Genomic DNA, 23,442 nt, shown 5'->3' with positions numbered 1-23,442 from the left:
GAGCTTTTCTTTCCTAAGTTCTTGTGGGACTCTTTCTACTATAGGTAGATGCACAGTATGGGGCAAGAGATTCAACACAGTTAGGCTTTGAATTCTTTGGTAAATTTATAGGATTTGAGTCTGGATGATTTTAGAGTCCTTCCAGATTTCCAATTCTATAGTTTAAAAAAAAAAAATGTTTATTCAGTTCAGAATCTCAATTGGAAAATCTCCTTTACTAGTTGTATCTTTTGTTTTGCTTACTGAAGGTCAGATTCAATGTATTACAATATGTTGTCCCAGAAGTGAAGGACCTTTACAATTGGTTGGAAGTCGAATTTAACCCATTAAAACTCTGTGAGAGAGTCATAAAGGTAAGCCTTTAGTTTAAGTTGTGATTATGTTACCATGGAGTTGCCTCACTGTAGTTTTGGGTTTGCATTATATTTGTTTAGAGAGAAGCATTGTCCTGTTTGAATTCAGTGCACATTTCATTGTCTTTTTTCTTTATGGCAAGAGAAAAGATATTTCTGATGTGCTAAACAAACATTTGGAGGTAAATTAGCAGCATGACTAATTTAGTCATTGCTGTCAGTCACCTTCAGACAAATATCAATAGCTTCATGATACATTTTTTATTTCCTTGTGTTGTGTAATGTCTTTGTATATTTTAAGAAACAAAGAATTACAGTGTTGTATAGAAAGTATAATTCTTTTTCAATTTAATGGATTTTATAGGTTCTAAATTGGATTAGGGAACAACCTGAAAAGGAACCAGAATTGCAACAGTATGTGCCACAACTGCAAAACAACACCATACTCCGCCTTCTACAGCAGGTATAAATGTTCTTTGGAAGAACTGTAATTTCCTTCAGTTTATGTTTTGATCATGTAACTAAAAACTGGAAAAATTTAGAAGTGCCTAGGAAGTAAGAACCTCCCCCACATTCCGCCCCTGACAAAAATTAGTTTCATTATTTATCAATTTGGAAAACAATTATTTACATATTTTATAAACATCTTTTTTTTAGTAATGTAATGTAGGGCTATCTTATTCCTTTCAATACCTCCAATATTTTTCATAATCTAAAGGTATTATGGTGTATTTATTCAAACTCTTGATGGAAACCTATATTTCTAGTATTTTTCTGTTGAAAATGTATCAGCATTGAGCATCTTCCATGCATATATCTTTGCATACTTCAGTGACTTTGGCATAAGAGGTACATAGAGTTTACACATTTAAAGCCCCTCAGAAACCTAGATTAGTAGACCCTCCCACCAATGGTGAATGAGATGGCCTTTTCATCTTATGCCAACACTAGACATTATCTTTTTTTTTGAGTTGGAGTCTCACTCAGTCGCCCAGACTGGAGTGCAGTGGCAACTCCTGGCCACCGCAGCCTTGCCTGCTGGGCTCCGACGATCCTTCTGCCTCAGCCTTCCGAGTAGCCGGAATTACAGCTGGCATGCGCTACCACGCCTGGCTGATTTTTTGATTTATTGTAGAGATGAGGTGTCACTGCCCAGGTGGGTCTCGAACCCACGGGCTCAGGCAGTTCACTCACCTCAGCCTCCCAAAGGCGGGGATTACACGCTGAGCCACTGAGCCCGGCTGACATTATCTTTTAATATATTTTTTAGTCCAATTTCTTGAGTCGAGGTTGAATGTTATGAATTTTAATAGCTTAAATTTGGTTTCCATTTGTTTCATTTGGGAAGGAGGAGTTTCTATCATATATTCTCCTCAGTATTTGTGCACATTTCATTGACCTGCTTTCTTTTTGTATATGTGAACAGTGTTATTTCTTATGTGTTATATAAATAGTTGAAGGTTAATTAGCAGTATGACTGTGAATAGTAATGCTGCAAGTCTCCTTCAGACAAAAAATGTTATAAAAGATGTTTAAATGTATTAGGTAAGTCTTTACAAATATATGATCATTTATTATTATTATTATTTTTTGTGTTGGAGTTTCACTCTGTTGCTCCTGGAGTTTAGTGGCATGCTGATGGCCAGCGAAGCCTCAACCTGCTCAGCTTAGGCGATCCTTCCACCTCAGCCTTCCACGTAGCTGGAACTACTGGCGCGCGCCTCCATACTTGGCTAATTTTTTGATTTGTTGTAGAGATGAGGTCTCGCCAAGTTCCCCAGGCTGGTCTCAAACCCGTGGACTCAGGCAGTCCTCTCACCTCGGCCTCCCAAAGTAGTAGGATTATAGACATGAGCCACATTAAGATTTTGTTTTAAAAATTGGAGTCTCACTCTTGTCACCCAGGCTGGAGTACAGTGGCATGCTCACGGCCACCACAGCCTTGACCTGCTGGACTTAGGTGATTCTTCTGCCTCAGCCTTCCAAGTAACTGGAATTACAGATGCATGCCACCATGCCCAGCTAGTTTTTGTGATTTATTGTAGAGATGAGGTCTCCCCAAATTACCTGGGCTGGTCTTGAACCCCCCGGGCTCAGGCAGTCCTCTCACCTCGGCCTCCCAAAGTGCTGGGATTACAGGCTGAGCCACCGCACCCAACTTTTTTTTTTTTTTTTTGAGTTGATATCTCACTCTGTCACTCAGGCTAGAGTGCCGTGGCATACTCATGGCCACCTCAGCGTCAACCTGCTGGACTCTGGCAATCCTTCTGCCTCAGTCTTCCAAGTAGCTGGAACTACAGGCACATGCTGTCATGCCTGGCTAACTTTTTGTTATTTGTTGTAGAGACGAGGTCTTGCCAAGTTTTTCGGGCTGGTCTCAAACCCGCTCACCTCAGCCTCCCAAAGTGCTGGGATTACAGACTGAGCCTGGCCTAGATTTTTCTTTTAAATTAAAACTATGATTTTTCTTTTTTATTTTTGAGTCAGGGGCTCACTCTTTTGCTCAGACTACAGTGCAACGGCACTATCATGGCTCACCGTAGCCTTGACCTCCTGGGCTCAGGCGATCCTCCTATCTCAGCCTTCTGAGTACCTGGGACTGCAGGCGTGTGCCACCATGCCTGGCTAATTTTTTGATTTTTTTGTGGAGACAAGGTCTTGCCTTGTCTCCACAAAAAAAAATGCCTGGGCTGGAGCAATCCTTCTGCCTCAGCCTCCCAGAGTGTTGGAATTACAGGCGTCAGCCACTGTACCCAGCTGAAAACTATGATTTGAACAGACTATAGTTTGAACAGTAGTACAATATGATGGTTCAAAGCATAGGACTTGGAATTGTTAGTCTAGGATTGGAATTCCAGCTTTAGCCAATGTATTACATAAATTATTTGGGTTTCAGTTTTTTTCCTTTGAAAAAAGTGGACATAGTTTCTGCTATCCACAACTGTATTTAATTATTTTATATGAGATTGCATATACAAAGTGCAAATAGTGGCTGTTATTAATCTTGTGTTTTCTATGCAGGTTGCACAGATTTATCAGAGCATTGAGTTTTCTCGTTTGACTTCTCTGGTTCCTTTTGTTGATGCTTTCCAACTGGAACGGGCCATAGTAGATGCAGCCAGGCATTGTGACCTTCAGGTATGTGCTATAAGGGAACACTCAAGCAAAAAGTCTTTGAGGGCTGGAATCATACATGTTTTTTGTTTCTCTGCTTTTGGTACAGTTTAAAGATTTACTGAGTGAGTCTTCTGACTTTTGTATTATGTAGCATTATATTGTTACTTTTTTTCTCAAAATTTATTTGACTTCTTAAATCAAAAGCTATTTATTTGTCAGATGACTTCATGCTTATGTATAGATCTAACCATTGATAATTTAATTTTCAAAGGTTCGTATTGACCACACTTCTCGGACCTTGAGTTTTGGATCTGATTTGAATTATGCTACTCGAGAAGATGCTCCAATTGGTCCTCATTTGCAAAGCATGCCTTCAGAGCAGATAAGAAACCAGCTGACAGCTATGTCCTCAGTACTTGCAAAAGCACTTGAAGTTATTAAGCCTGCTCATATACTGGTATGCATCCTTGGGTAGTTTTGTTATTTTATCAGACATCTTGAGCAGGTATACAATTCATTGAACAGCCTTCCTTGGAATAAAATATTCCACTACTATAATGTAATAATATAGATTATACTATGTAAAACAGTAGAAGGGACATAATCATGATCCCAAAACAGTGAAGTACACTACTGGATTTTTCTTTCTGCTTAAGTTATTTCTTGTTTGTAAGCTCTGTAGTATTCCTTTGCTAGCTTGAAAACTTTAGGTAGATTTAGTACAGAGAAAAGTCAACTTAGAAAATAGTGCTTAAGCACTTCAGCTGTGCCATTGCTATTAAAAGACTAATTAGTAGTAGCACCACAGCATTTGGTACTTACTGAAAATGAAGAGCTTGGATAATGTCATTTTCCATTATTAAATGGAGGCACATAGAAGGGCAATGCATTAGCATTATTTTGTAATTTTTTTGATGCCTAATACCAAGGAATGTTACTTTCAGTCATTTTAAAAAATGCATTTGGTTTTGAAGCAAGAGAAAGAAGAGCAACATCAATTGGCTGTTACTGCATACCTTAAAAATTCACGAAAAGAGCATCAGCGTATTCTGGCTCGCCGCCAGACAATTGAAGAAAGAAAAGAACGGCTTGAGAGTCTGAATATTCAGCGTGAGAAAGAAGAATTGGAGCAGAGGGAAGCTGAACTCCAAAAAGTACGGAAGGCTGAAGAAGAGAGGTTGCGCCAGGAGGCAAAGGAGAGAGAGAAGGAGCGTATCTTACAGGAGCATGAACAAATCAAAAAGAAAACTGTTCGCGAGCGTTTGGAGCAGATCAAGAAGACAGAACTGGGTGCCAAAGCATTCAAGGATATCGACATTGAAGTATGTGGCATATTATCCATCAAAACCTTTATTTTATCTGGGTTTTTTGTACTCTTAGTACTATAGTCTTTTACTGTTTATTGGTTTATTTTGTGTTATTTTATGCATTTTGGTACAGACTGGTTCAGTGACTAAACCTGTGACTAAGCATATATTTTTAATTGCTCTGTGCAGTTTTGTTTTTGTTGAGTTAGAGTCTCACTTTGTCACCCAGGCTGGAGTTTCAGTGGCACACTCAACTGCCACTGCAGTTTCAACTTTGCTGGGCTCAGGCAGTCTTTCTGCCTCAGCTTTCCAAGTGGTTAGAACTACAGGTGTGCACTACCACGCCTGGCTGATTTTTTTTATTTATCGTAGAGACAAGGTCTCACAATGTTGCTGGTCTTGAACCCCTGGGCCCAGGCAATCCTCTCGCCTCGGCCTTGCACCCAGCCTTTTGTGCAGTTTTTAACCACTGTATATTTCTCACAGGACAGGTTGAATATCCCTTACTCAAAATGCTTAGGACCAGACATGTTTTGGATTTTGAATTTTTTTGTAATTTGGAATATTTTGCATAAATATTTTGGGGATTGGACCAAAGTGAAACTTATTCATATTTCTTGTATACATAGCCAAAAGGTAATTTTATGCAATATTTTAAATAATGTTATGCATGAAACATTTGTTTTTTTGAGTCGGAGTCTCACTTTGTTTCCCAGACTGGAGTGCAGTGGCATGCTGCTCATGGCCACTGTAGTCTCGACCTGCTGGGCTCAGGTGATCCTTCCACCTCAGCGTCCAAGTAACTGGAACTACAGGCGTGTTCCTCCACACCCAGCTAATTTTTTAATTTATTGTCGAGATGCTGTCTTACCATGTTGCCCAGGCTGGTCTCAAACCCGTGGGTTCAGGCAATCCTCTCACCTGGGCCTCCCAAAGTGCTAGGATTACAGGTTTGAAACACCACTCCTGGCCTGTATGAAACGTTTTGATTACATCTCATTGTGTGGGTCAAGTGGAATTTTCCACTTGTGATGTCATGTCAACACTCAAAAAATTTTGTAAGTTGGAGCATTTTATTTTAGACTTTGGATTTTTGACTTAGGGAAGCTCAGTCTATGTTAGTGATCAGATATAGATTGGAGGTGATGGAGTGTACCTATAGTCCCAGCTACTTGAGAGACTTCAGGCGGAAGGATCATCTACACTCAGGAGGTTGAGGCTGTGGTGAGCTAAGATTGTGCCACTGCTTGAGTGACAGCGAAAGTGTTTCAAACACTCAATAGATTGGAGGAATGAGAAAAATATATTAAGAGAATAGATTTTTTTTCCCTGCAGTCAAGTGAAAATAAGATTATTGTATTTTTACATTTCCTAATTTATAATACCCATTATTAAAGAAAGCAATTTAGGATTTGATTTTAGAAAGCATTGAGCTATAGTGACTATTGGGCATTTCTTGTATAATCGTATTAACAATGGTGTGTTTGTATTGCTTTTCAGGACCTTGAAGAATTGGATCCAGATTTCATCATGGCTAAACAGGTTGAACAACTGGAGAAAGCAAAGAAGGAACTTCAAGAACGCCTAAAGAATCAAGAAAAGAAGGTAAGTGATAAACTTTGAAAACTGGTGAACTTTTAAGATACAAAATTTTAAAAGTTTTTTTGTTTTTTATTAATGAAGGAGATGTTTTTGAAAGTACTTTTTTCATGTCATTTTAGATAGACTATTTTGAAAGAGCCAAACGCTTGGAAGAAATTCCTTTGATAAAGAGTGCTTATGAGGAACAGAGAATTAAAGATATGGATCTGTGGGAACAACAAGAAGAAGAAAGAGTAAGTTTTAAATTTAAAAATTGCAATATTTAGACCGGGCTCGGTGGCTCAGCCTATCATCCTGCACCTTGGGAGGCCGAGGTGAGTGAATTGCCTGAGCCCACGGGTTCGAGACCCGCCTAGGCAACTGGCGAAACCTCATCTCTACAATAAATCAAAAAATCAGCTGGACGTGGTAGTGCGTGCCTGTAGTTCCAGCTACTTGGAAGGCTAAGGCAGAAGGATCGCCGGAACCCAGCAGGTTGATGTTGGGGTGGCTGTGAGCTTGTTCACTAGCCTGGACGATGGAGTGAGACTCCAACTCAAAAAAAAAAAAAAAAAAAGATTACCTATTCTGGACATTCCATAGAAATGAAATCATGCAGTATGTGGTCTTTTGTGGTGAGCCAGACTTTCGTTTTGTCTGTAGTAAATATTATATTTACCTGATGATACAAAAATGCAGAATTTGCAAATGCTTATTTAGGGATCAAATGTGTAATAAAAATGAATGGAATGATTCTGGTTTATAAAAAATATACCATAAGCAGGAGACAACACACATCTGCATAATACCATGGTATGGAGAATGCAACCTATTGTGGTTTCATCTGATTGCTAGTTCTTCCAGTTTTTCAAGAAAAAGTTAAGAATGTTGTGATAATTTTCTTAATATATAAGTAAAACTAATTAGAAAAACAGAGTACTGCAGACTAAATTGCGATGATCTGGAACCTTCCATTTTTTTCACTTAGGGCACAAGGGAAAAAAGCTTTATATCATCATCCTGCTTTAACTTCCAGTTGTTTCTAAGGATGGAAATGCTTTTAAGAACAACCACAAGCCGGGCTCGGTGGCTCAGCCTGTAATCCCACGCCTTTGGGAGGCTGAGGTGAGTGCATTGCCTGAGCCTGTGGGTTTGAGATCCGCCTGGGCAACTTGGTAAGACCTCATCTCTACAGTAAATCAAAATGAGCCGGGTGTGGTAGCACACGCCTGTAGTTCCAGCTACTTGGAAGGCTGAGGCGGAAGGATCGCCGGAGCCCAGCAGGTCGAGTCTGCGGTGGCCAGGAGCGGCCACTGCACTCCAGTCTGGGTGACAGAGTGAGACTCCAACTCAAACAAACAAACAAACAAAAAAAACAACCACAATGCTTCTTACCGATACTCTCTTAGAATATACAGGCATACCTTGTTTTACTGCACTTAACTTTATTGTGCTTTGCAGTTTGTGGCAACCGTGCATTGAGCAAATCTTTCGGTGCTGTATTTCAGACTTTTCTGTTGTTATTATTATAATATCTGTTATGGGGATCTGTGATCAATGATCTTTGATGTTACTGTTGTAATTTTGGGGGGAGGGTACCATGGACCACACCCATGTAAGATGATTGACTTAATCTGTAAATGTGTTTATTCTGACTGCCCTCTAACTACATTCCCTGACTCTTTCTTTCTCTGAGACAACAATATTGAATGCCAATTAATAACCCTACAGTGACTTGTAAGTGTTCAAATGAAAGGAAGAGTTGCACGTCTGTCACTTTTAAATCATATGTTAGAAATGATCAAACTTAGGAAGGCTGAAAGCTAACCCTCTTGTCTAGTCAGCCAAGTTGTAAATGCAAAGGAAAAGTTCTTTTTTTTGTGTGTGTGTGTGTGTTGGAGTTTCACTCTGTCGCCCAGACTGGAGTGCAGTGGCCGCTCCGGTCACCACAGCCTCGACCTGCTGGATTCCGGTGATCCTTCCGCCTCAGCCTTCCAAGTAGCTGAAACTACAGGTGCGTGCTACCCACGCCCAGCTAATTTTTGATTTATTGTAGAGATGAGGTCTCGCCAAGTTGCCCAGGCAGGTCTCGAACCCGTGGACTCAGGCAATCCACTTATCTCAGCCTCCCAAAGCACGGGATTGCAGGCTGAGCCACCAAGCCTGGCTAGGAAAAGTTCTTGAAGGATGTTAAAGGTGCTATTCCAGTGAGCACGTAAATGATGAGAAAGCAAAACAGCTTTGTTGCTGATAGGGAGAACGTTTTAGTGGTCTGAATAGAATATCAAACCAAACACAACATTCCCTTAAGCCAAAGCCTAATCCAGAGCAAGTTTCTTTTTATTTATTTCTGTAAAGAAAGAGGTGGGGGAGCTGCAGAAGAAAAGTTTGAAAGTAGCAGAGGTTGGTTCATTAAGCTTAAGGAAAGAATCCATCTCTATAACAAAGGTGTAAGGTGAAACACCAAGTGCTAATGTAGAAGCCGCAGCAAGTTTATCCAGAAGATCTAGAAGATCATTGATGGAGGAGGCTATGCTAAACAACAGATTTTCAGTGTAGACAAAGCAGCCTTCTATTGGAAGAAGATGCTATCTAGACTTCCATAGCTAAAGAGAAGTCAATGCCTGGCCTCAAAGCTTTAAAGGACAGGCCAACTCTTGTTAGAGGCTAATACAGGCGGTGACTTAAAGTTGAAGCCAGTGTTCATTTACCATTCCAAAAATCCTAGAGCTGTTAAGAGTTATGCTAAATCTACTCTTTCTGTGTATAAACGGAACAAAAAAGACTAGATGACAGCATACCTGTTCATAGTATGATTTACTGAATGTTTTTTTTTTTTGAGTTGGAGTCTCACTCTGTCGCCCAGACTGGAGTGCAGTGGCCGCTCCCGGCCACCGCAGCCTCGACCTGTTGGGCTCCGGTGATCCTTCCGCCTCAGCCTTCCAAGTAGCCGGAATTACAGGCATGGCTGATTTTTTTTTTTTTTTTTTATTGTAGAGATTAGGTCTCGCTGCCCAGGCGGGTCTTGAACCCACGGGCTCAGGCAATCCACTCACCTCAGCCTCCCAAAGGCGCAGGATTACAGGCTGAGCCACCAAGCCCGGCTTACTGAATGTTTTAAGCCCTCTTTTGAGAACTACTGCTCCAAAAAGGAAAACAGAAGATTCTTTTAAAAATATTGCCACTCATTAAAGTGCATCAGGTCACCTGAGCACTATGATGGAGATGTACAGAGAAGATTAGTGTTGTTTTCATGACTGTCAACACAAAATTCATTCCGTAGCCCTTGGATCAAGGAGTCATTTAGACTTTTCAGGTATTATAATTTGAGAAGTACATTCCATAGGCTAGAGATGCCAAAAGGTAGTGATTCCTTTGGTGGATCTAGGCAAAGTAAACTGAAAACATGGAGAGAATTTACCATTCTAAATGCAATTCAGAGCATTTGTGATTCATAGGAGGAGGCAGAAATATAGGAGTTTGGAAAAAGTTGATTCTAAGCCTGATGGATACCTTCGAGGGGTTCAAGACTTCAAGACCTGCTGGTAATAGCAAGAGAACTAGGATTAGAAGTGAAGCCTGAAGAAGTGACTAGATTTGCTACAATTTCATGATAAAACTTGAACAGATGAGGACTTGCTTTTTATGGATGAGCAGATAAAATAAAGTGGTTTCTTGAGATGCAATCTACTCCTGGTGAAGATGTTGTTAACATTGTTGAAATGACAACAAAGGATTTAGAATATTATATCATCTCAGTTGGTAAAGTAGCCAGCAGAGTTTGAGAAGATTGACTAATTTTGGATAAAGCTCTGTCTGTAAATGCTATCAAATAGCACTGCATGCTACAGAGAAATCATTCATGAAAAGAACATGAAGTCAGTGCTCAAACTCATTGTTGTCTTATTTTAAGAAATTACTGCAGCCTCCCCAGTCTTCAGCAATGACAACCCTGATCATCAGCCATCAAGTTAAGACAAGACCCTCCACCAGCAAGATTACTATTCACTGAAGACTCAGATGATCATTAGCGTTTGTTAGCAATAAAGTGTTGTGTTTTTTTGTTTGTTTTCTTTGTGATGGGAGTCTCAATATGTTGCCCAAGTTGATCTTACACTCTTGGTCTCAAATGGTCCTCCTGCCTTAGTTTTTCAGGTACCTGGGACCACAGGTGCACACCACTGTATCCAGCTTAAGGTGTTTTTGAAATTATTGATCATCATACACAAAAATTAACTCTAAATGGATCAAAGACCTAAATGTAAAACCTCAAACTGTAAATATCTCAGAAAATGCAGGAGACACCCTTATGGAAGTTGGAACTGGCAACCAATTCCTGATCAAAACCCTAAGTGCCCATACCATAAGAAATAAGATAAACAAGTGGGACCTCATCAAACTGATGAGCTTATGCAAACCAAAAGAAACCATCGAGAACTGGGAGACAGCCCACAGAATGGGAAAAAAAGAATGGGAAAAATTTGCCAACTGTATGTCTAGCAAAGACCTAACATCTGGGATCTGCTAGGAATTCTACAAAAACTGCTGGGAATGTGCCGAAAAGAAAAAACATTCAAAAGTGGGCAAAAAACATGAATAGACACTTCTTAAAAGAAGATATACGGGCAGCCAACAGACACATGAAAAAATGGTTAGCATCGTTAATCATCAGAGAAATGCAAATCAAAACCACATTGAGATACCACCTAACCCCAGCAAGAGTGACCATCATTAATAAAACAAACAACAGATGCTGGCAAGGATGCAGTGATAAAGGAATGCTTCTGTGCTGCTGGTGGGAATGCAAACTAGTGCAGCCTCTGGAAAATAGGGTGATTTCTGAAAGAACTAGGAATTGACCTTCCATATGATCCAGCAGTCCCCCTATTGGGAATATACCCAGAGGAAATCAAATCATTCTACAGAAAAGATACCTGCACATGCATGTTTGTTGTAGCTCTATTCACAATAACAAAAACACGGAGCTAACCATGGTGCCCATTAAAACTGAACTGAATAAAAAAATTGTGTTACATATACACAATGGAATATCATGCAGCTATAAAGAAGGACAAACATATGAACTTCACAGCAACTTGGATGGATTTAGAGTCGATCATACTCAGAGATCTGTCACAGAAAGAACAGAGTATATGTTCTCACTCATAAGCGGACCTTGAACAATTACCATAGTACTATAAGAAAGGTATTGGCAGTTGAGAAAAACTGCCAGGGGGGAGAGGGGTATACCTCATCAACAAGGGTACCTGCATAATGAATATAATTTTTTTAAAAAAGAAACAAGAATAAATTTGAACTGAAAAAAAAATTAATGTATGTTACTTTTTAAAAAAGATGTATTGCTTTTGCACACTTAGTAGGCCACAGTGTAGTGTAAACCTAACTTGTATATGCATTGGATAACCAAAACATTTGTGTGACTTGCTTTTTTGCAATATTTGCTTTATTATGGTGGTCCAGAACTGAACCTGCAGTATCTCTAAGGCATGTCTGTATGTCATAGTTTTTCCTTTATAAAAGTTTTTGGTATCATGAAGCTAAATAAAAACTTCTTATAAATGCCTCAGGACTATTTTGTCCATCTCTTGTTTCTAATTGCCGTCCTGGGGGACCCATTGGCATGAATGGTACGCTTTCATTTTTTATGGCATGATCAAATGGGCAAAGAAGCTTCTGATTTTTCTTTTCTTTTTCAAGTGGGAGTCTCACTCTGTCGCCCGGTCTGAAGTGCAGTGGCACGCTCACGGCCACTCTAGCATCAACCTGCTGGGCTCAGGCAATCCTTCCACCTCAGCCTTCCAAGTAGCTGAAAGTATAGGCGTGCACACTACCATCCCTGGCTAATTTGTTTTTTGATTTATTGTAGAGACGAGGTCTCACCAAGTTGTCTGGGCTGGTCTTGAACCCACGGGCCCAGGCAGTCCACACTACTCTCCTCGGCCTCCCACAGTGCTGGGATTACAGGCTGAGCCACCAAGCCTGGCCTCTCGTTTTTTGTTTATTTTTGAGTTGGAGTCTCACTTTGTGGTTCAGGCTGGAATGCAGTGGCACGCTTATGGCCACCACAGGCTTGGTCTGCTGAACCCAGGTGATCCTTCCAAGTAGCTGGAACTACAGGCACATGCTACCACGCCTGGTTTATTTTTGATTTATTGTAGAGACAGGTCTCTTCAAGTTGCTCAGGCTGGTCTTGAACCCCTGGGCTCAGGCAGTCCTCTTTGCCTTGGCCTCCCAAAGTGCTAGGATTTCAGGCTTGAGCTGCTATCCTTGGCCTGTTTCTAATTTTTCAAGACTATTTGTCAGTAATTTGTCTTTGGTAAATTAGAAAACAAATTTTGAACGCTTTTAAATTTAACTGTATTCTCCATTTGTAGATTACTACTATGCAGCTAGAACGTGAAAAGGCTCTTGAACATAAGAATCGGATGTCACGAATGCTGGAAGACAGAGATTTGTTTGTAATGCGACTCAAAGCTGCACGGCAGTCTGTTTATGAGGTGAGCTTATTGATTTTAGAAAAACATTTATTCATGAGCCTTTTAATGTTGCCTTAAGGATTCTCCTTTAACACAGTGATATATTCTGTCTCGAGTTAACATGCATAATTGTCATTCAAGTAATATTTTAATAGAAATTTTTGGTTCATATTTTATGAACCAAACACCTAAGGAAATGTTTCTAAAGGCAACTGCTTAGTCCCTGCATTACAAGTTTTTGTTCACTGTTTACTGTCAGAAAGAAAAATAAAAAATTATATAAAGGTGTTTTAGTATTATGTTTTCATTAAATCATTTGATTTATTGTGTGTAAAGATAAACCACCTGGGTGTAGGTAATTGTACAACAGTTTAAATTTTTAAAAATTTGGCATGCTAATGATACTTTAGTCATTTTGAAATTCTAGTTTTTGTCCTTAGGAGTTGATTTCTTAGGTTCCAAGAAATTTAGTGGGTTTTCTTTGTAAATTGAATAGCTTGTTGCTCTTGATAAAATTTGTGTCTTTTTTTTTGGTAACTCTTCATTTGCAGGAAAAGCTTAAACAGTTTGAAGAGCGATTAGCAGAAGAAAGGCATAATCGTTTGGAAGAGCGGAAAAGGCAGCGTAAAGAAGAACGCAGAATAACTTATTACAGAGAAAAAGAAGAGGAGGAGCAGAGAAGGGCGGAAGAACAGATGTTGAAAGGTAACTGTGGGTCGAATTGGGGGCATGTAATGCAAGATTGATGTTTTTTTACTGTTTAGTGACCTTTTTTTTTGAGTTGGAGTCACTCTGTCACCCAGACTGGAGTGCAGTGGCCGCTCCCGGCCACTGCAGCCTCGAACTGCTGGACTCCGGCGATCCTTCCGCCTCAGCCTTCCTAGTAGCTGGAACTACAGGCGCACGCTACCATGCCCAGCTAATTTTTTGATTTATTGTAGAGATGAGGTCTTGCCAAGTTGCCCAGGCAGGTCTCGAACCCACGGGCTTAAATAATCACTCACCTCAGCCTCCCAAAGTGCTGGGATTACAGGCTGAGCCACCGAGCCCGGCGACATTTCTTTTTATTTTTTTTGAAATGGAGCCTCACTCTGTTGCCCAGGCTAGAGTGCAGTGGCACACTCATGGCCACTATAGCCTCGACCTTCTGGGCTCAGGCGATCCTTCCACCTCAGCCTTCCAAGTAGCTGGAACTACAGGTGCATTCCACCATGCCTGGCTAATATTTATTTATTTATTTATTGTAGAGATGAGGTCCTACCAAGTTGCTCAGGCTAGTCTCAGGCCTCTGGACTTGGGGATTCCTCTCACCTCAGCCTCCCAAAGTGCTGGGGTTATAGGCTTGAGTCACCCAGCTCGGCTCTGTTTAGTGATCTTATTTAGAAAATACAGGAATCAAGATAATTGACCTGTAGTAGCACTGTAATTAGTTCTCAGGACCCAGTTTGTTAAATGTAAAGATGTTATATCCCCTACCAATCTATTTTTACAAATTCCTTTAAAAGCGAATAATTTTTATCACTATTCTGTGTTGCTGTTAGCATTTTAAAATTTTTCTTTTTGAGTTAGTCTCTGTTGCCCAGACTCTACCAGCTGGGGCTCAGGTGATCCTTCCATCTCAACCTTCTAAGTAGCTGGAACTATAGGCGTGCATACCACATCTGGCTCATTTTTTAATTTATTGTAGAGATGAGGTCTCGCCAAGTTGCCTGGGCTGGTCTCGAACCTATGGACTCAGGCAGAACTCTTACCTCAGCCTCCCAGAGTGTTGGGATTCTAGGCAGGAGCTACCGTGTTCGGTAGTATTAGCATTTATTTAGGAATATGTGCCAGATGAAGACTATCAAATGATTCTGTATTTGTAATCCCAGATGTGTGGGAATGGAGGAGGGGGTTCTAGTAGCTTCTAAAGTCATTACAAAATTATTGTTGAGGGCCATAGTACTTGTTTTCCTGACTATCTTCTATCACTTAGCTGATTGTAAAATATTTTCATATTGTTAAAATTTATTTCTGTATATGCTACCTATTTAATACCAGAAAGGTAGACTTAGCCCTATGGGGAAAGATGTGACTGGGAGACACACTTAGTAATCTAATAAATAATCTAGAGCGTGAAGAGAGAGAACGTGCTGAACGAGCAAAACGTGAGGAAGAGCTACGAGAATACCAGGAGCGGGTCAAGAAATTAGAAGAAGTGGAAAGGAAAAAACGCCAAAGGGAGTTGGAAATTGAAGAGAGAGAACGTCGTAGAGAAGAAGAGAGAAGACTTGGTGATGATCCACTTTCTAGAAAGGTGAGTATTGAGATTATTGACTTTGTTTTGTTTTACTGTGGACATATTTGTATCAGCCATTTCTCTTGCCTGATACATAACCTAAATGTCTGTGCTTGGTGTTTTTAATCAGTTGTTTTCACATCTCTTAAATCTGGTATTATTTTGTCTTCCAAAAGAGCAGAAAGTTCCTGAGGAGGAAAGAATAGGCCTGTTTTAGCAAAGATGGAATGTTATAGTCTGAAGAATCTTTGTCGATATGAATGGATGTCATGAAAGTATCTTGTCTGTAACACTCTTAGTGTACTCTGGAAGAGGGACTGTTCCTGAGTTCCTTGAAAAAAAGAATTTATTTTAAAAATTTTAAATTTTTATTGAGATGGTATCTTACTGTGTTGCTCAGGCTGATCTTGAACTCCTGGCTTCATGCCATCCTTGTGCCTTGGCATTCCCAAAATGCTGGGAGTGCAGTCTTAAGGCACCACACCCTGCCGGGTTGGTATGAATTCTGTCTGTGGAATTCCCTCTCCTGATTAGTGTTACTGTTATCCACCAAGTTAGTTTTGAATCTGCCCCTCTTTCTGTCCCTGCATTACTGCCTTAATTCAAATTTTTCTTTAGCTTGCTGGTCTACTTACCAGTCTCCCTGATCATGTCTTCCCCCAACCTCAGACTTTCCTCTACATTGTGGCCTGCTTGGTTTTTCATAATATATCATGTTTGATTGCTACACCTGCTCTTTGGTTTCATACCTTCCTTTGATTGTTCATTACTGAGAGCCAAAGGTAAAAACCACACTTAAGCAGTCAGGGCGTTTGATGTTATTGCCTATTTCATCAGTTACAGCTGACATTATTTTCTTCTTAGTCACCTATGCTCCAGCAATTCTGAGCTAGTTTTCAGCCTTGTTAAGTGTCTGTGACATGTCTGTTTGCTCTTCCTTTTGCTTGGGAGGTGCTGTATTTGTCCCTTGAACAAAACACTGCTTTTTAAAGTAAGAGATAAATAATTCAAGGATTTCTTGCATTTCGTTTCTTTTCTCCTTTATCTTTGCCATACCTGTATCCAATTCTTATCTTTTTGGGTGGACTTGAGACCAGTTATCTATGTAGTCTTCAATATCTGCGTTATAAAATATGTGAATAGATTTTTAGTTTTGTTACTCTTGTTGGTAATTTCTAGTCTTATACCTTGTTATTTCTTTTTATTTTATTTTGTTTTTGAGTTGGGGTCTGACTCTCACCCAGGCTGGAGCACAGTGGCACAATCATGGCTCACTGCATCCTTGACCTACTTGGGCTCAGGTAATCTACCTGCCTCAGCCTCCCAAGAAGCTGGAACTACAGGCATGCACCACCATGCATGGCTAATTTTTTTTTTTTTTTGTAGTGATGAGGTCTTGCTGTGTTGCCCAGGCTGGTCTTGAACTCCTGGGCTCAAGTGATCCTCCCACCTTTGCCTCCCAAATGCTGGGATTACAGGCATGAGCCACTGTGCCCAGTCCAATGTTTTGGAATTTAATAATACATTTTCACTTGTGTTTTAAAAACATAGTTAGGTTTTTATGAATGTTCTTCCTCTATTGGGCAGAGTTCTGTGTGTGTATGAATCAGAGCTGTTGTGGTCTTTAAATTGGCTACATCCTGTCAATTTATGGAAACTCCATCTCTTGAGGAAATGTACCTACTGTGATTATGAGTTTCTAACCTTTCAGTTAACTCTTGCAAATCTTTCTGCCATCCTTTTATTCATTTTCAACCTGTTGTTTCTGTTTTACAGTCCCTCCCTTCAATAGGAGAGTTTAGTTTGATCTACTTACATTTGATCATGGCAACTGCTATGCTTTATTTTATTTTTAGCATTTGCTTTGGAGCTTTTTACTTGCTTCTATGCCCTTGACAACTCTTTCTGTAAGCTAAAATTAAGAACTTTTATTTGTTTATTTTAATTTTCTCTATTTTTAGTGATTGCCATTAATTTTTTCCTAAATCTGTTTAAACTTTAACACTGTTAGTTGTTAACTCTCCATTCCTTCACTTATATTTTATTACAGTGAGCTGGATAGTTTTGCTTCTACATCATTGCAGCATGTTCTCTCTCTACTTTGGACTCACTTAACAGTTGATTTAAGTTTTACATCCATATTAGCAAACATTATTTAGTCTCAAATATGGTTTTCTCTTTGCAGATAGTTTTTGTTTTGTAGATACTAAATTTTTTGAGAATGACTTGGTGTCCCAAAAGAGGGTTTTGTTTTTCTCTCATAGTTGAACAATGGTTTGTTGGTTTGCCCAGTTCAAAATTATCATATCAGAAATCTAGAGACTTTTGCATCTCTTCTTTTTAGTATGTAGGGTTATAGAGGTGATGATTTTTTATACTAGTCTTGGTCTTGTTACTTCTGTAGATACTGTTTTATTCCTTGGTTATTTTTATTCCTCCTTTTTGCACTTTTGCCCTTTCAAGTCAGAGGGTTCAATCCTTAGAAGGATTGCAAGAAATTTTTCATCTCTTGACTCTTGTGTGTGAGGTTCTCTTGAGATCCCGGTTCATTTCATCAGCTGGACCCATTCTACTCTTTGATCTGCTGACTTGAAAGAAATTTTGGCAATCATGGTTGTTTTTAGAATTATTTCCTTTTGTTTGTGTAATGACTGTCATAGACCGCCTTAAAAATTCTTTGAGGTGCTAATATTTGTACTGTATCATCTAATACCTTGAATTCTTTGTTGAGTATAATTTGCAAGTGTGAGGGGGTGGGAGAAACTTGGTCTTCTGGCTGTAGATATTCCCTCTAACAACTTGCATTTGTTGACTGTTAAGTTTCTATTTTCTCTCACAGTGTTCATTTGGGAAAGTCTTAGAACAATTCCAACCCTAAGAGATACTCCAGAGTTATTAGCTGGGGGATGACAGGGAACCAACTTACTATCTGGCTGTGCTTGTCCTTCACTGCTTCTCATCTCTATTTGTTATTGGAGAGTTTCATTGCCCAGACATTAAAAAATTTTTAAGTAGAGGTCTTGTTCACAAATTATTTGGATTCTGAGTTATTCTTAGCTTTGTAGACTTTTATTTTAGTCTTCCCATCCTACCACCAGATCTTGTTGTAAAATATCTTCCAGAGTTCTCATTTCTCTGATTATTGCCTCTCTGTCTGATTATGGCTCCTACAAGTAAAAATGTGTAGGAGCAGTCAAACTGTCGGAGGTTATTTGTGATTAAAATTGTATGCATTGGCCTGTAGAAAAGGCTGTTTCAGATTTAAGTTTTCACTGTGACATCCTTTTCATAGTTTTTAATGACAGTATAATACTTTGAAGAGAGAAATACTGTTAGTTTAACTACTCCATGTTAGACATTTTATTTACTTCAGCTTTCTTTGTTGGTAGGCACCGTGATGCCCATTTCGAGGCACTTGGGTTTCTTTTTTCATAGTCTTACAGGGGAATTTCTAGGTTGAAGGAAATCGGCAGACATTTTAATGGCTCCAGGTGGGTGCTCGCAGGTTGCTTTCCAGTGCTGTTTTATCAGTTTGTAAAGCCATCCACAGTATATGAGAAATACCACTTTTCACTATAATATTAGTCTGATCTCAGATTTTAAAAAACAGTTTAAAAACTTGCTTTTATTTAAGGACTTGAGATTGTTTAATGTTAGTACAAAAACATTTGAATGGTAACACTAGTAGTTGTGATAATAACTGTTAGACCAGATTAGGTGTGTTCAGGGTGGTATGGCTATAGCCTGTAAATTGTTAGTCAGTCAGTCAGTGGAGTGCCTCTTGTTAACTTTGTTAATGTAGGACTCTCGCTGGGGAGATCGAGATTCAGAAGGCACCTGGAGAAAAGGACCTGAAGCGGATTCTGAGTGGAGAAGAGGCCCACCAGAGAAGTAAGCAGACTTGGGGAAAATAATACTGACTAATCACAGGTCCTGTTAATATTTTATCATTGGCTTTAAAATTTGATTTATATCGTAGGGGTAGGGAAAGGAGAGCCATGAAGAGTGATATGCATTTGTCCAGTTGTTACTGACATGTTTTTGTAGTTTACATCAACATTGCTGTGATTACTGATTTTTAAACATCTTGAGAAATAACTGCTTCAGATTTTTAAAATCCCTAACTCTCTTGAGTTTAAAGTATGAATGAATGGTTCCATAACATTTTCCTTTTTCTTTGAATTTAAGTATATTGAATGCTCCTTTAAAATGACTGTTAGTAATAGGTAAGAATGCTGACTTTAATTCCTGTTCAGAAATTAAGTTTAGCAAGCTCTTTGTAAGCGATATAGAAATTGCCAGGGTTCCCTGGTAAACTGCAGATCTACCCTTTTAAGGTAGTTTTCTGCTTACTGATCTATTTGTTGATGTACGATGGATTTTGTATGTTTTTTTATTAGGAAAACATTTTTTTTAAGACCAGGATTAATGATTTTATACTGAAATTTTTTAAGAAGGGAAATAAGAATTTCTTTTTTAAAAAATTACTTCTGTTGCCATGCAGAGAGTGGAGACGTGGAGAAGGGCGAGATGAGGAGAGGCCTAATAGAAGAGATGAAGAGCGACCAAGACGTTTGGGGGATGATGAAGAGAGAGAGTCTTCTCTTAGACCAGATGATGATCGGACTCCCCGGCGTAGCATGGATGATGACAGAGGCCCTAGACGTGGTCTTGATGAAGATCGATTCTCTCGCCGTGGGACAGATGATGACCGTCCTTCCTGGCGTAATGCAGATGATGACCGGCCTCCCAGACGAATTGGTGATGAAGACAGGGGAAGTGGAAGCTGGCGCCATGCAGATGATGACAGACCACCTAGACGAGGACTGGATGAGGACAGAGGAAGTTGGCGAACAGCTGATGAGGATAGAGGACCAAGACGTGGGATGGATGAGGACCGGGGGCTGAGGCGTGGAGGTGCTGATGATGAGCGATCCTCCTGGCGTAATGCTGATGATGAGCGGGGTCCCAGGAGGGGCATGGATGACGACCGGGGTCTCAGGCGGGGCATGGATGACGACCGGGGTCCCAAGCGAGGGTTGGATGATGATCGAGGACCTTGGAGGAATGCTGATGATGATAGAATGTCCAGGCGCAGTGCAGATGACGACAGGGGGCCCTGGAGAAACATGGATGATGATCGGCTCTCAAGACGTGCTGATGATGATCGAATTCCCAGACGCGGTGATGACTCAAGACCTGGTCCCTGGAGACCATTTGTCAAGCCAGGTAAATTCCGCTTTATGGAGTCTGCTTGGTGCATTCACATGTAGATTGTGAAATTCTAATGAATAATTGACAGATTGGGCTGTATTGCCATTTTCTAGATAAACCAGTCTTTTATCTTTTCTTGAATATTTGTGCAGGGACTTCTGTGTCAAAAATTTGCCTTCGATATCCCACACTCCAAAACAAATAAATAATCCCGCCCCTCTTTCTTCTTTAGTGATGTTATATGATATTTATTTTCCGTCTGCCTTGTTGACTACTTCTTTGAAGGCTCTTTTTCCTGTATCTGTCCCTGCAGGATCGGTGTGTTCTTCAGCTTCTATCGTGAATCAGCCTCCTCTAAAACTAATTAAAACCAGAATGTACTTGTATTCAATATTCCTGGCAACCATGAAATTATGCATGGGGGAGGAGGTCATTTTCTGCCTTAGTCCTAAGCCGCCTTATCTTTTTTTTTCTTTTTTTGAGTTGGAGTCTTACTCTGTCAACCAGGCTGGAGTACAGTGGCATAGTCATGAACAGTACCACAGCCTTGAATTCCTGGACTTTCTTGGGCTGTTCTTCTGCCTCGCCTCCCAAGTAGCTGGGACTACAGGCACACGCCACTGCACCTGACTAATTTTTAAAACCTTTTTTGGGTAGAGACAAGGTCTTGCTGTGTTACTTAGGCTGGTCTCAAACTGGGCTCAAGCAATCTTCCTGCCTTGGCCTTGCAAAGTGCTGGTATTACAAGCATGAGCTCACTGTTTAACACTTCATTATTGAGCATTTGTATACATGTTTGTGACATATGTCTGTGAGCATTTTCTCCAGGTGATTTCTGCATATGGCGTGCAGGTCATAACATGCTTATTGCATACAGTACATCTCTACCTGATTTCAGCACAATCTATGCAAAACTGGATTCACCACCATCACCCTAAACACACACACACACACACACACCCACACACACACACACACCCACACACCACACACACACACCCCCTTAAGCTTCTCTTCAGGAGCACCACTGTCCATCTGACTATATGAGCTAGGAATCTGGGAGCTCTCCTTTTTCTCTGGTCTCGATTTCATCTTTATCTTTTTGATGTTCCTTATTTAAAATCTACCTACTAGTCTAGTCCCCCTCCTTGTATTTGGTTCTGGGTCACCATCTTTTTTTTTTAAACCCCTAACTGGTTTTTGCTGGTGCTGTCACTCCTAATTTTAATTATTGCAGGTCTAGGTGAGCAGTTTCCTTGCCTTTACCCTTAGTAGTTTCTGTTTCTACCTTCTCTGTCTCTTCTAGTCTCACCTCATTCTACTGTTGAGCTGTGTGACCTTCGGCAGACCAGTTAACTTTTCTTTGCCTCATGTAAAAAAGTAGAATAGATTTGTTTAAATTTGTGGTAGTTGTGTTTTATAAAGTTGCCATGGATACTGAACCATTGTTCCTAAAGGGAAGTACAAGGTTCAGTTCCACTGAGCTTCTAAGTTAGAATATCTTTGTCAAACCAGTCAATACATAACCGTGTATTACGTGTTTCTGTTTAAGGACCCCTTATTTTATACATGTTACTGATTTATTAGCAATGAACTCAATTGCCAATAGTGCTGTAACTCATGCATGAACGAAGTTTACCTAGCATATGTATTTTCTGCTTGAGGCACCTCACAGCCATCTTGTGCTTGGGGACACTAGCAACATTGTAGCACAATGGGAGACATTTTAAACGGTGGAGTCACCAGCAAAATTCACAAACATGAAATATACGGCACTAAATGGACCCTCTTCACAGTGTGAGAGCTGAAACAAAAAGGCAAGAGGGCTGTCACCCTCGGCAGGCAATGGGTGTTGTGTGACAAGCAACTTCAATATTTTGCTGCTCTGCATGTGCCTTCACATGACTATAAAAGTGCCATGAATCTTAATTTTGGGGTTACAAATACATAAGTAGGCAAATTCACATGAATACATGAATAATGAAGATCAGTTGTACTTAAGCTCAGAGCTATGGATAGGATTGAATGGGTTAATACAGGCAGAGGGTTTAGGATGGTGCTTTGGCACATGGTAATAGCAGTGTTAGCAGTGATAATTACTAGCTGCAGCTCTAATACACTTCCATTGAAATCTCTGCTTCCTTTGGCTCTTCGTGCCCCTGTGTGTGTTTTCAGTGTCCTTAAATTCATACATTCCATGGCTAAGTGTGAAATATCAGGCAGGGTCAAAGGATTAACCAAATTTGACTAGATGATGTGAGTGGTAAATGGTGCAAGACAGGAATATGAAAGGAGTCTTTTTTGACTATGAAGGCTTTGAAAATGTTGCACGATATAAATGAACTCAAAACGGGTTCTATATCATAGAAAACGTGAAGTTTTCTGATTAAATAAGCCATCTGTTTACTACCAGAGCAGATGTTACACCTGAAACCTCTGTGTATAACAGAGATTTCCTATGTTTTTGTTTGTTGGAACACTCAACCCAGACTGAGTTTCTTATAATTATGCAATTTAGAAAAACTTTTAGTGTTGTCTGTGCAGTGACCTACACATCTTTTTTTCCCCTAAATGAAGTTGAAGTATACTACATTAGCATTTAGAATGGTGATGAATTAATGCCAACATTAAGATCTCTATTCATGATTGCCAGTCTGTTTCTTGAGTAGAAAAAATATTGTGTTTCTTTTAAAAATAGGAGGATGGAGAGAGAAAGAAAAAGCCAGAGAAGAGAGTTGGGGTCCTCCCCGAGAATCAAGACCATCAGAAGAACGTGAATGGGACAGAGAAAAAGAAAGGGATAGAGATAATCAAGAACCTGAGGAGAATGACAAGGATCCTGAGAGAGAGAGAGAGAGAGAGAGAGATGGGGATCGAGAGGATCGCTTCAGAAGACCTAGGTTTGATATTCTAATTAAACTATTTTGTAGAGTTGCCGTCGAGATTGTCTTAAATATTGTTCTTTGTATTCCAAACTATTTTTGGGAAATGGTGCCCTTCATACCCTCATGTATCTCTTAAAATCCTAGTGCAACCTGGGCTCAGTGGCTCAGCCTGTCATCCCGCGCCTTTGGGAGGCTGAGGTGAGTGGATTG

General features: G+C 40.0%; 1 protein-coding gene across 1 annotated transcript in view; it reads left to right on the top strand.

Moving 5' to 3' along the window:
• Positions 1 to 23,442, top strand: part of EIF3A (eukaryotic translation initiation factor 3 subunit A) — a 46,967-nt gene that overhangs the window by 20,402 nt on the left and 3,123 nt on the right. The window contains exons 8-20 of the mRNA XM_008073254.1: positions 249 to 353; positions 718 to 816; positions 3,375 to 3,491; positions 3,742 to 3,927; positions 4,445 to 4,792; positions 6,278 to 6,382; positions 6,499 to 6,612; positions 12,754 to 12,876; positions 13,407 to 13,560; positions 14,967 to 15,151; positions 18,936 to 19,024; positions 19,638 to 20,362; positions 23,046 to 23,247. Of these exons, the coding sequence (XP_008071445.1) occupies positions 249 to 353; positions 718 to 816; positions 3,375 to 3,491; positions 3,742 to 3,927; positions 4,445 to 4,792; positions 6,278 to 6,382; positions 6,499 to 6,612; positions 12,754 to 12,876; positions 13,407 to 13,560; positions 14,967 to 15,151; positions 18,936 to 19,024; positions 19,638 to 20,362; positions 23,046 to 23,247 (2,552 nt within the window). The remainder of the gene's footprint in view (positions 1 to 248; positions 354 to 717; positions 817 to 3,374; positions 3,492 to 3,741; positions 3,928 to 4,444; positions 4,793 to 6,277; positions 6,383 to 6,498; positions 6,613 to 12,753; positions 12,877 to 13,406; positions 13,561 to 14,966; positions 15,152 to 18,935; positions 19,025 to 19,637; positions 20,363 to 23,045; positions 23,248 to 23,442) is intronic.

Source organism: Carlito syrichta, unplaced genomic scaffold (assembly GCF_000164805.1).
Source record: "Carlito syrichta isolate Samal-C Ts95f unplaced genomic scaffold, Tarsius_syrichta-2.0.1 Scaffold315801, whole genome shotgun sequence".
Classification (NCBI taxonomy): Eukaryota; Metazoa; Chordata; class Mammalia; order Primates; family Tarsiidae; genus Carlito; species Carlito syrichta.
Note: the sequence above shows the minus strand (reverse complement) of the source record. Positions and strands in the feature narration are given on the sequence as shown.